The 12,111-nt window shown below is 40.9% G+C and overlaps 1 protein-coding gene and 1 non-coding gene across 2 annotated transcripts; one reads left to right on the top strand and one right to left on the bottom strand.

The window, feature by feature from the left end:
* The first annotated feature begins 5,579 nt into the window (after positions 1-5,579).
* Positions 5,580-6,566, top strand: LOC128401728 (olfactory receptor 1019-like). The gene has a single exon (XM_053365557.1). The coding sequence runs from the start codon at positions 5,580-5,582 to the stop codon at positions 6,564-6,566; it is 987 nt and encodes a 328-aa protein (XP_053221532.1).
* Positions 6,567-9,057: 2,491 nt separating this feature from the next.
* Positions 9,058-9,140, bottom strand: TRNAR-CCU (transfer RNA arginine (anticodon CCU)). The gene has a single exon. It is a non-coding gene; the product is annotated as a tRNA-Arg (tRNA).
* Between the last annotated feature and the right edge of the window lie 2,971 nt (positions 9,141-12,111).

Genomic DNA, 12,111 nt, shown 5'->3' with positions numbered 1-12,111 from the left:
CTGTCTGTGTAGAGGTGGAGTGGGACCACATCTGCTGGTTCCATCTTCAACCTCCACACATTCAGAGTAAGATGAGAACTGGCTCTGTGCATGTACATAAGAACAATGGCCCATCTAGTCCAGCATTCTGTATTTACAGTGGTCAACCAGATGCCGGAGGGAAACTCTCAAGCAGGAGTCAAGCACAAGAGTAGTTTCCAGCAACTGGTTTTCAGAAGCAATGCTGTATCTAACTGTGGAGTCAGAGCATAGCTATAGACTAGTAGGCTAGTAGCCATCAATAGCCCCTTCTTCCATGAATTTGTCTAATCCTCTTTGAAAGTCACCTCATTAATTCCAATGAGGACTTAGTCACACTTCCTCTTGTCCTGCTCTTGTTCTCCTGGGGAAAACCACTCTTTAGCGATCAATCAGAGCAAACAGCAATTTGGGTTTTCTCCAGATGGATGTTTGCTCTGAATTTAGCACTAAAGAGTGAGTTTTTTCCCCTAGGAAAGGAGTAGGGCGAGGAGAAAACTGTTTGCACCCATGCTCTCAAGGCATGGGGCAAGTGGAAAAGTGGACAAACCCTGAGTCTACTTTAAGTAAAACTTAATTGAACATACATACACACATTCCTCCTATTTCCTATACTCCCCAGTGCCCCTAAATATTGGCTCCAGAGTGTGGGGTGGTCTCCCAGAAGAGGAAAGGGGCTGCAAGGGGGAGAGCAAATTGGCAAAACTCCCTTCCCTCCCTGTTAACAGCGGTATCTGCTAAAGCAATGGTCCTTCAGTGAATGCAAGAGCATCAACTGGCTCATCACCTTCTTTGTGTGCCTCCTCCACAAGATGTCTGGAGGGTGGCAACATGAGAATGGGCCTTTTCTGCAGTTGCTCCCTGTTTGTGGAATGCTCTCTCCAGGGAGACTCGCCTGGCACCTTCATTCTACACCTTTAGGGGCCAGGCAAAAACATTCCTTTTCTCCCAGGACTTTGGACTTTGCGTTTCAGGGACTGGGCAGAGGAGGAATGGTGGAGACGGCCTCCCCAGCCTGACCCTTCCAGAGATGAAGAAGACAGTTCAGAATTACAACAGGGGTTTGAGGGAGATGACAGCTCAGAGGCAGATGAGGGGAAAAGCTGGGAAATAATGGGAGAAGAGGGGTGACAACTGACGGACACAGTGTCTTTAGAAAGCATTCCATTCTAAAAACCTGTGTCAAAAAACCAGAATCTTTCCTGCTCAGAATTTTAGATCATGACATAAGAGAGGGAAATTGGAGATTATTTATGTATGTGACAAAAGCAGCAAGAATCTTATTAGCACAAGTACGGAAAACAGAGAAAACGCCAACATAGGAAGAATGGCAAGCCAAGCTTATAGACTACACAGAACTGGCTATGCTGACAGAGAGGATACATGAGAGAGACAACATCGATTTCAAAAAGGAGTGGGAACCATTTATAAACTATATAAAAAGACAATATAAAGACTTGGACCCATTGGCAGGTTATGACTAAACTTTCACAACAATATAAAAGGTAAAATCAGCAGGGTATAGAATTTGTTTAATAAATTAGTACAGAAATATGGGGGAAGCCAAAGGGGGGGGGGAGAAATATGGATATATAAATTGTTCAGTTAAGATTTGTGGAAAATTTGTTGTTATAATTTGAAAATTCAATAATTAAATTTTTTTAAAGAAAGCATTCCAGACCCCCCTCTCCCAGAATCCAGTGAATATTGAAAGTAGGAGAGCAGAGAGCTCAGAGGCAGAGGGCACTTCTCAGCACCCACAGTGATGATGCATGAAGAGAGAGAGGGAGGAGGTGAAGACTTACTCGGGGCAACGCCATTATTCCAAGAGGTTGCATTTCCAAGTCTATCTTTGTGGATATTGAATAAAAAGCAGTTGGTAAGAACTTTTCCTTGTCTTATCCATTCCTGGCAACCTGCTGGGGGGGGGGGGTTTGGATCCTCTAATGCCTGACACTTTGTGCTTTTTTCTTCTTCATGCATTGATTCTGAATTGGGACCCAGCATGGTACATACAGAAGCAGAGCTTTGCATGAGAGAAAAAGGTGGAAGGGAAATAATAACACTTTACCCAGTTACTTTCGCCAAATAAGATTTTTATACAGTGGTACCTCGGGTTAAGAACTTAATTCGTTCCGGAGGTCCATTCTTAACCTGAAACTGTTCTTAACCTGGCGCTGGGAATCCAAAGGGTGTATAAATATATTTTGTTTTAATTAAGTTGGTTTTGCCACTAACATAAAAATGGGGATTTCGGGGAAGGGAATTGGGGCCGACCTTAGAAAAAGATTGTTAAGAATAAGTGTTGACGTATAAAGATTGAGGTTTTTAAGTTAAAATGGGTTAATTAAATTGATGGGGCGAATTTAGGAAAAGTTTTTTAAGAATAAGTATTGATATATAAAGATTGAGGTTTATAAGTTAAAATTGGTTAATTAAAATGAATTAGAGAAAATAAGGTAAAGTGTGGGGACAAGAATTTGCTGAGCTAAAAATTGGAATTGGAATACAAGAAGGGCAGGTGTGGGGAAGTCAAGGAAATTGGTTATGGAAAGTAAGCAATGTAAACTTTTTTAATTGTTCCTTTTTCTTCTTCTTTTTTCTCTCTTTTCTCTTTTTTGTCTTTCTTTTTTATTTTTTGAAAATTTCAATAAATATATTTTTTAAAAAAGAAACAAGAAACTGTTCTTAACCTGAGGTATCACTTTAGCTAATGGGGCCTCGTGCACCGCCACCGCACGATTTCTGTTCTCATCCTGAAGCAAAGTTCTTAACCTGAGGTACTATTTCTGGGTTAGTGGAGTCTGTAACCTGAAGATATAGATATCCTGTATTTGAAATTTAAAATAAAAAAATAAAAAAATTCTACCCTGCTTCTTTTCCCTGGATTGTCTCACTAGATCTGGTTGTGGATGTATTCCATATAGTATGAGCTAAGCACCTCCCTTGCCATTTTGGTAGCATTCATTAGTTGCCCTTGACTGGGGAGCTAGTTACTACTGTTGATGGAAATTACAGAGGCATATATGTGAAACTGTCAGTAGAGCTGGTTAGCTAATTCTGACTATAAAGTGATCAGGGAGGCAAGCAACCCACAGCTTAAAAAATCTACGAAAACAAAATAGGAAGTTTAATTGCTAGGATATTCACACAACTGTGTATGCAATTCCCAGGATCAGGGGTATTCAGATGCCTCAGGGACACTATCCCAGAAGCCACCAAATGGCATTTAAGACCTCTTGGTCTACTTACAGATTCTGAAAGCAGAGAAGAAACCACACAGTATACTCCAGGTAAGTTTGCTAATTGAGGAGCAGAAATCTAAGGCTAGACTTACATGCGTTGCCACTTTGAGGTAACTGTTTGCAATCATTTGACCGTGGTGAACCATGTGGGATTTTATGTTGAGAACATTAACATCACAGACCAGCTTGATTACTGAGAGTTACCAAATCCAGAGTGGTTCAAAATCCTCCCAAACCATTCTCTGAGAGCCAGTGTGGTGTAGTGGTTAAGAGAGGTAGATTCGTAATCTGGGGAACCGGGTTCGCTTCTCCGCTCCTCCACATGCAGCTGCTGGGTGACGTTGGGCTAGTCACACTTCTCTGAAGTCTCTCAGCCCCACTCACCACACAGAGTGTTTGTTGTGGGGGAGGAAGGGAAAGGAGAATGTTAGCCACTTTGAGACTCCTTTGGGTAGTGATAAAGTGGGATATCAAATCCAAACTACTACTACTACTCCTCCTCCTCCTCCTCCTCCTCCTCCTCCTCCTCCTCCTCCTCCTCTTCTTCTTCTTCTTCTTCTTCTTCTTCTTCTTCTTCTTCTCAGAATCTTGTTTCATGAAGACTATTCTGAAACATGAATCCATCCAGGCACACTGGCTTGGCTCTGGTACCATGGGTGCCTGGGGTCGTGCACGCTGTGGGGGCATGTGCGGTTGATGTCCCATGTGCCCGCTGCTGCATTTTGTAGGTGTCCGATTCCTATATGGGGAATTTTGTGGGTGTTTGGGCACCCAAGACCTTGACACCTATGAATCTTTCTTGAGCCCAATCTAACAGCCAAATATGATTGAGTTACTTGTACAAAACTTAAAAGAGCAGAACTGAGTTTTCTAGTGATTAAATGTCACTCTGACTCTCCACAGTGTTTATTGCCTCACTTCAGCTGCGGGAAATTCTACAGTGCTTATTTTTATCTTTACGCATTTATAAAAATCATTCAGTTTAGTAAAAATAATGAGAATTACATGCAATGAAATAAATAATATATTTGTACCATTTAAATCAGGGGTGACTAACTTTCATCCTGAGGGCCAAACTGATGGTAAGCCATCTCTCTGTGGGAAATATGCCAAAGTTGGTTGTGGCCATTGTATATGTGCATTGACACATGCATACATGTTTATTGTGCATACAGATCCCACACACAATAATAAATAATAATAACATTTGATTTATATCCCGCCCTCCCCAGCCGAAGCCGGGCTCAGAGCGACTAACAACCATAAAAGTAACACAGTTTACATAAAATCACAATCAATTAATTGAAATGCATTCTAAAATCAATTCATTCTGAAATAAATTCAAAATCAAATTAATGGCAACCATTGGGCTAGAGTTCTATGAGGATTACAGAAGGAGAGAGGGGGTCAGACTGTGTCTTGGCCAAAGACCTGGTGGAACAGCTCTGTCTTGGAGGCCCTGCGGAAAGATGTCAAGTCCCGCAGGGCCCTAGTCTCTTGTGACAGAGCGTTCCACCAGATCGGGGCCATGGCTGAAAAATCCCTGGCTCTGGTTGAGGCCAGCCTAACCTCCCTGTGGCCCGGGATCTCCAAGATGTTTTTATCTGAAGACCGTAAGGTCCTCCTTGGGACATACCAGGAGAGGTGGTCCCGTAGGTACAAGGGTCCTAAGCTGTATAGGGCTTTAAAGGTTAAAACCAGCACCTTAAACCTGATCCTGTACTCCACTGTATAGCACTGGGTGAATGTGATCCCACGGCGAGGACCCCGTAAGGAGTCTCTCCGCGGCATTCTGCACCTCCTGGAGTATCTGGGTCAGTCTCAAGGGCAGCCCCACATAGAGAGAGTTACAATAATTAAGTCTGGAGGTGATTGTTGCGTGGATCACAGTGGCTAGGTCAGGGCAAGAGAGGTAAGGAGCCAACTGCTTAAGCTTGGCGGACATGAAAAAATGCCGCCTTTGTTATAGCTGCAATATGCCCTTCCATGGAAAGGGAGGTGTCGAAGATTACACCCAAACTCTTAATGGATGGTGCTGGCACTAATTGCATGCCTCCCAAGAGATGGGAAGCGCATTTACGTCTGCCACATTCACAGCTCAAACACATTGCAAGTTTTTTTACAATGGGACTGACATATGAAAATGGTGTGAACCCAATAGGATGTGAACCCATAACCCCCGTTCCAGGATTGTACTCAAGTAAACTGTTAAAAAGCACATTTGTTTGCTTTTTTTTCTTGCCTTGCTAGGAAAAGTCAGAAAGAAAATTCCAGAGAAAGCAAACGTCCTTATCTCAGCATCCATTGCAAAAAATAATGGATAAAGGAAATCATTCGGTGATAACAGCATTCATTTTTCGGGGATTCACAGATAATCCAAAAATGCAGCTCCCTCTTTTTATGGTCTTCCTACTGATTTATGTCATCACTGTAATCTGGAACGTTGGGATGATTGTCTTAATTTGTGTTGAACCTCAGCTTCACAACCCCATGTATTTTTTCCTGGGCAACCTCTCATTTGTTGACCTCTGTTATTCCTCAGTTATTGCTCCCAAAATGCTGGCTGACCTCTTAGCTGAGAGTAAAAGTATTGCTTATAATTCTTGTGCTATACAGCTATATTTATTTGGCTTATTTGCTGATGTAGAATGCTTTTTGCTGGCTTTGATGGCCTATGACAGGTACGTGGCCATCTGCAAGCCCCTTCACTATTCGGTTCTTATGTCCAAGAGAGTGTGCAGACAGCTGATGGCTGTAGCTTACTTTATGGGCATTGTGGATTCAATGATACACACTTGCTGTACATTCCGGCTACCATTCTGCAGGTCTAATGCCATCAATCATTTCTTTTGTGATATACCTCCCCTACTGGCACTCTCCTGTTCTGACACATACATCAATGAGATTCTGATATTTACCTTCCTTAGTTTCATTATAGGAGGCAGCATTGGCATGATTCTTGTTTCCTACATCTATATCTTAGGCACAATCACAAAAATGCACTCCACTGCAGGCAGGCAGAAAGCCTTTTCTACCTGCGCCTCCCACCTTACGGCTGTTGGGCTATTCCATGGGACAATGCTCTTCATGTATTTTCGGCCCAGCTCCAGCTATTCCTTGGACCAAGACAAATGGGCTTCGGTGTTCTATACGGTAGTGATCCCTATGCTCAATCCTCTGATCTACAGTCTGAGGAACAAGGATGTGAAGGATGCCCTGACAAAAGCACTTGACCACATAGAAGTGGTTTTGCTTCAGTATAGTCCTTGGCACATAGAAAGAAAAGGGAATGGTAAAAGGTAAAAGACTCATGGATGGTTAAGACTAAGAGGTGTGACACTCATCTCGCTTCAGGCCAAGGGAGATGGCGTTTGTCCACAGACAGCTTTCCAGGTCATGCAGCCGGCATGACTAAACTGCTTTTGGCACAACGGAACACTAAGGTGGTAACAACCCCGTCACATATACCATGGGATGCTTCAAAGGCAGTTTGAAAGGAAAACAGGGAGCAGTACCATGCGGTGTATGTATGAGGCATCCAACTCTTTCCCCCCTGTAATATTTCTTTTCTCTCAAATTCCCATTAATTTCTCTTGAATATAAACATAAATACAAATATATGTGTAATCTGTAACATTACGAAAAAACAAGTTACATCTTTTCAAGAATGAGCTCTAGCATGCTAAAAATTATTTACTTTCCCTCTGTATCAATTTCTTATGTTCATGTCTGCCTTTTGTAACTCCTATATGACTAGTTAGGTTTATCATGGAGGAGGGCAGGACCCTGACTGACTCCAGCTGCAAAAGCTGAGGCTGCTAGAGACCTTCTTGGTCATGAGTCCTGGAAAACCTGCTCCCTGCCTTGCAGACCTCTTTCCACCTGGCCTGGGAGTGTGAAGCCCAGATTGACTCCAGCTACAAAAGCTGAGGCTGCTGAAAAGAATCTTAGGCTGGTGTATTGTTTAGGGGGTTAATTATTTTTGAAATGTTCTTCTCTTTAAGAATCTGGACTTAAAACTCAGGGATTATATGGATTACAAATTGATTTTAATGGGAAATTTTAATGGAGTAGCATCAACATTAATGGATAAAACACAGCGACAGGAAAACCCAAATTCTGGCAGATTACCAAAGATTTTCTTTGATATGACTGATAAATACGATTTGTCGGACATATGGAGGCTACGAAATCCAATGGAGAGAGACTATACTTTTTCTCAAATTCAAATCAATCTTTCTCGAGAATCAATTATTTATGGATATCCAGAGACTTGGTTCCTAGGGTCACTAAAACAGAAATTTGCCCCAAGACTTGCTCAGATCATAATGCAGTGTTTTTGGAGATGAAATTATACCTGCAGGACTCCTTTAGATGGAGGATGAATGATGAGTTGTTGAGGAATGAACAGACGATTAGTAAGGCCAAAAAGACTCTAAAAGATTATTTTGAACTAAATATGAATACAGAGGTAGAAACAAGAGTCATTTGGGATGCAAGTAAGGCAGTAATGAGAGGTTACCTCATACAACAGAATTCGATAAAGAAAAAGATACAGAATGAGAAAAAAGAGAAAATTCAGATTTGTTGTTGGAGGATCAGGAAGGTTTTAAATTAAAACCATTTTAACAAATTAAAGATAAAGTGAATTGGTTGCAATATTATCAAATTAATGAATTAAGATGGATAAGAGAAATGGTTTGGAACAGAAAAAACCAAATTGGGAATGGAGTTGTTAGATACTAAAGTTAAGAATATGTCTAAAATGTATAATTTGTTGTTGGAGTGGCATACAAAGGATGAACAAGTTAAATCGGTTATGATTGATTGGGCAAGAGATGTGGGACATAATATAATGATGGAGGATTGGGAGAGGCTATGGAAGAAAGGGGTTAAATTCACTGCATGTACGATGTTAAAGGAAAATATTATGAAGATGATGTATAGATGGTACTTGACCCCTGTAAAACTAGCAAAGATTTATCACAATAGTGATAACCTTTGTTGGAAATGTAAAGAAAAAGAAGGTACTTTTTTCCATATGTGGTGGACTTGTCCCAAGGTGAAAGACTTCTGGGAGATTTATAATGAACTGAAAAAAAGTTGAAATATACCGGTACATTTATTAAGAAACCAGAGACCTTTCTTCTTGGAATAACAGGTTTGGAATTGCCCAAAAAAGATGTTAAATTATTTTTGTATGCCACAATGGCCGCCTGAATATTACTTGCTAAAAATGGGAAATCACAAGAATTACCAACAGTGGAAGATGATGGACTTTTCGGAGCTAGCTGACCTGACTGGAAGAATCCACGACTAGAAAGAAGAGGAGTTTCAAGAGGACTGGAGGAAATTTAAGGACTATATGAATAAATATTGAAATATAAAAAATAGAAATTACTTGAAAGAAACAAATAGGCCTAGGATTAAACTAAGTTATAATTAAATAAATGGGATTTAGAATATTAAGAAAAGTGAATAAGATGGGCTATAATTGGAAACTGTTTTAGTTTAATAATGATATTGGAAAGCTGTTACTTTTAACTATAAGGAAACTCAGAAGGGAGGGACTAGAGGAAGTCAACCAAGATGTTTAATAGGTTGGATTTGTAAAGAATTAAGTTGGATGTTATTGTTTATCTGTTTATTGTTCCTTTTTTCTTCTTTCATTCATTGATGTATTTTTCTTTTTTCTTTTTTTCTGTTTTTGTGTGTCATTCTGCTTTGTGGTTTTTGTTATCTAATAAATTTTTATTAGAAAAAAAGAGTCATCTAGTCCACTGCAGGAATCCTTTGTCCAATGTTGGGTTCGAACCCATGACCTTGAGATTAGGAGTCTCATGCTCTACCAACTGAGCTAGGTGCATTGCATAGGACTATGAAAAAGGCATTAATCAATTTATTATGTTTGGCACAGAAGCAGAACCAAAGTCAAAGTGAAATATGCTGTGCTGTGCAGAGGGAAAATACTGTAATTGGACTTGTGGGAACCAATCTCAAAGGCCCTACAGATTTCATATGGGGTGAAAAACTGAGAATACTTTCTGGAAATTCTAGAGGCCAGAAATCCAGAAGTGCAGGTATGAAGCGCTCACTCCCATATGCTCTTTGCATTTCTGACCAGAAAGATAGAAGCTTGCAGAATGTACATCAAAGAGTTGGAATGAATGTACAGCGGTTGCGATGAATGAATGAAGGTACCTCTGGTTGTGAACGGGATCCGTTCCGGAGGCCCATTCGCAACCTGAAAAGAACGCAACCCGCATCTGCATCTGCGCATTTCCACATTGCGATTCGCCGCTTCTACGCATGCACGTGGCGTCGTTCTGCGCATCTGCGCATGTGCGAGCAGCGAAACACGGAAGTAACCTGTTCTGGTACTTCCGGGTCGCCGCAGGACGCAACCTGAAAACGCTCAATCTGAAGCAAATGTAACATGAGGTATGACTGTATATGGTATATGGCTAGCTTAGGGACGAGGGTGGCGCTGTGGTCTAAACCACTGAGCCTCTTGGTCTTTCCGATTGAAAGGTCAGCATTTCGCATCCATGTGATGGTGGTGAGCTCCCGTTGCTCTGTCCCAGCTCCTGCCAACTGAGCAGTTCAAAAGTATGGCAGTGCAAGTAGATAAATAGGTACCACTGTCAGTGGCATAGCGTGGGTTGTCAGCACCCGGGGCAAGACAAGTAATTTGCGCCCCCTAACCTGTGGATTTTAGCACTCGAGTCTCTTCTGCGCCCCCCCAGATGTTGCGCCCGGTGCGGCCGGCCCCCCCTGCACCCCTCACGCTACGCCACTGACCACTGTGACGGGAAGGTAAATGGTGTTTCCATGCACTCTGGTTTCCGTCACGGTGTTCTGTTGTGCCAGAAGCAGTTTAGTCATCCTGTCCACATGACCCGGAAAGCTGTCTGTGGACCAACACCAGCTCCCTCGGCCTGAAAGTGAGATGCGCGCCACAACCCCATAGTCACCTTTGACTGGATTTAACCCTCCAGGGGTCCTTTACCTTATATATATGTATATATGACTAACTTACACCTATTAATTTGGGTGGGTCTACTCCAACCAAGTATATTCTGTTGGATAGAACCCTGCATGGTGGTTTTTAAAAAATATTTTAAGCACACATTGCCAGTGAAGGGACCCCAAATCCAGATTCATACTCGCTCATCTAATTCACAGCACTTGCTATAAGCATGGATGGTGACTTGAATAAATCCACACTTACTGTGGAAATCACTGGCAGATTTCTATGGATGGATGGGCTAGCTCATATACTGTGTTGTTTGCATCAGAGATGAGCTAATTTCAGGGTTCTTGGATCTACTTTACTTTTTTAGTAGATTTACCCCAAGATTTACCAACTAGAGTCATGTGCAAAAGATGTTCTGTTAGAATTAGAGAGTAGGCTGACTCTGAGCCCACTTTGCCCCTTGGTCTTCGGTACCAGAAGAGAACTGGCTGCACAGTTCTTTCATAAAATCACCTAACTTTTGACTCCTATAGGATGGCTAAAGACTAATGGGATGGAAGTATTGTTTAGGATTTTTTTGGAGGGGGGGGTTCTATATATAATTTTGGAGGTGCTTAATTTTTGCTGTTATGGGTAATTTTTTTTTGTTTGACCTTATTACAAATGATGTGGTGATGTTTTCATGTATTGCTTATGACCACTTACATTTTGATATATTCTTGTAATTATGTAAATATTTACATGTTGTAAGCTGCCCTGAACACTGTTTGACTCTGGAAAGATGGCATACAATGCTGGCGCTAATGACAGAAGTCTAGTCCCATTAGCTTTCTTCATTTCAGCAGCCTAATTTAGCTGCAAAGTATTCTTTGGCTGTTTGCTGTTGTTAAACCATTGGGAGTCATGATGACAGAAACCCTTGCTGATCTACTGGAAATAACCCAGAGTTCTACAAGTAGACCCAAATCTACCTTCTGGCCATCGCTGCTCATTTTGACTTGTGAATCAGACAAAGCTGACGGGGCTGGGCATCAATAAATTTATTGCTTTATTTAAATGATTATTGAAACATTTTGGGTAACATTAGAATGCAAAAGGAAGGTAAATATAATAGACGAATCTGGCCATGGAATTTTTTTTTAATGTATTTTGATAGTATAACATGGGTTAAATCAGTGGTTCCCAAACTTTTCATCCCCAGATACCACTGATTTTTCTGCTTGTTGTAGCAACAGTAATGCACTGTGCTAGATGCTGTGTGGCTTTTAATTGATTTTTTAATTGCTTATTTTATTTCTTATGTTGCGTTTTATTATATTACAATTTTAATTCCAAGAATGCCACAAGTTGCCTTGGGATGTTGTAGTTTTTTCTTTTCTGAGAGGTTTTTTTTTTTTTTTTGAATGAATGAATGAAAAAGAGGTGAGCATTTCATTTCATCAATCCTGGCTTAAGTCCCAAGAATTCTATTGATTTCAGAGACAATGTGATCCTTTACAATTTTGCATTGAATTAAAAGGAAAGAAAATTAAGAAATTGCTATTCCATAGGTATCTTATGTATATCAAATTCAGGATATCTATATCTATATAAAAATCTTATTTGGAGAAAGTAATTAGGTAAAGTGTTGTTATTTCCTTCCCTACTTTTTCTCATGCAAAGCTCTGCTTCTGTATGCACCATGCTGAGTCCCTATTCAGAATCAATGCATGTGTCATTATGAGATACTGGGGGATCATTTGTAGGGGACAGCAATTCCTATCATGCTTTGCTTGGGAAGCTGGCCATTGTTGGTCACAGAAAGCTAAAAGAGATAGACTTCTATCCTTCTCCAGCCATGCAACTGTTATATTAATTATTAGGAAAACTAAA

The sequence above is a fragment of the Podarcis raffonei genome, chromosome 1 (genome assembly GCF_027172205.1).
Source record: "Podarcis raffonei isolate rPodRaf1 chromosome 1, rPodRaf1.pri, whole genome shotgun sequence".
Lineage (NCBI taxonomy): Eukaryota > Metazoa > Chordata > Lepidosauria > Squamata > Lacertidae > Podarcis > Podarcis raffonei.
Note: the sequence above shows the minus strand (reverse complement) of the source record. Positions and strands in the feature narration are given on the sequence as shown.

Excerpts from the sequence above, each read along its gene's own strand:
- LOC128401728 (XM_053365557.1), top strand. The coding sequence starts at position 5,580 with ATGGATAAAGGAAATCATTCGGTGATAACAGCATTCATTTTTCGGGGA.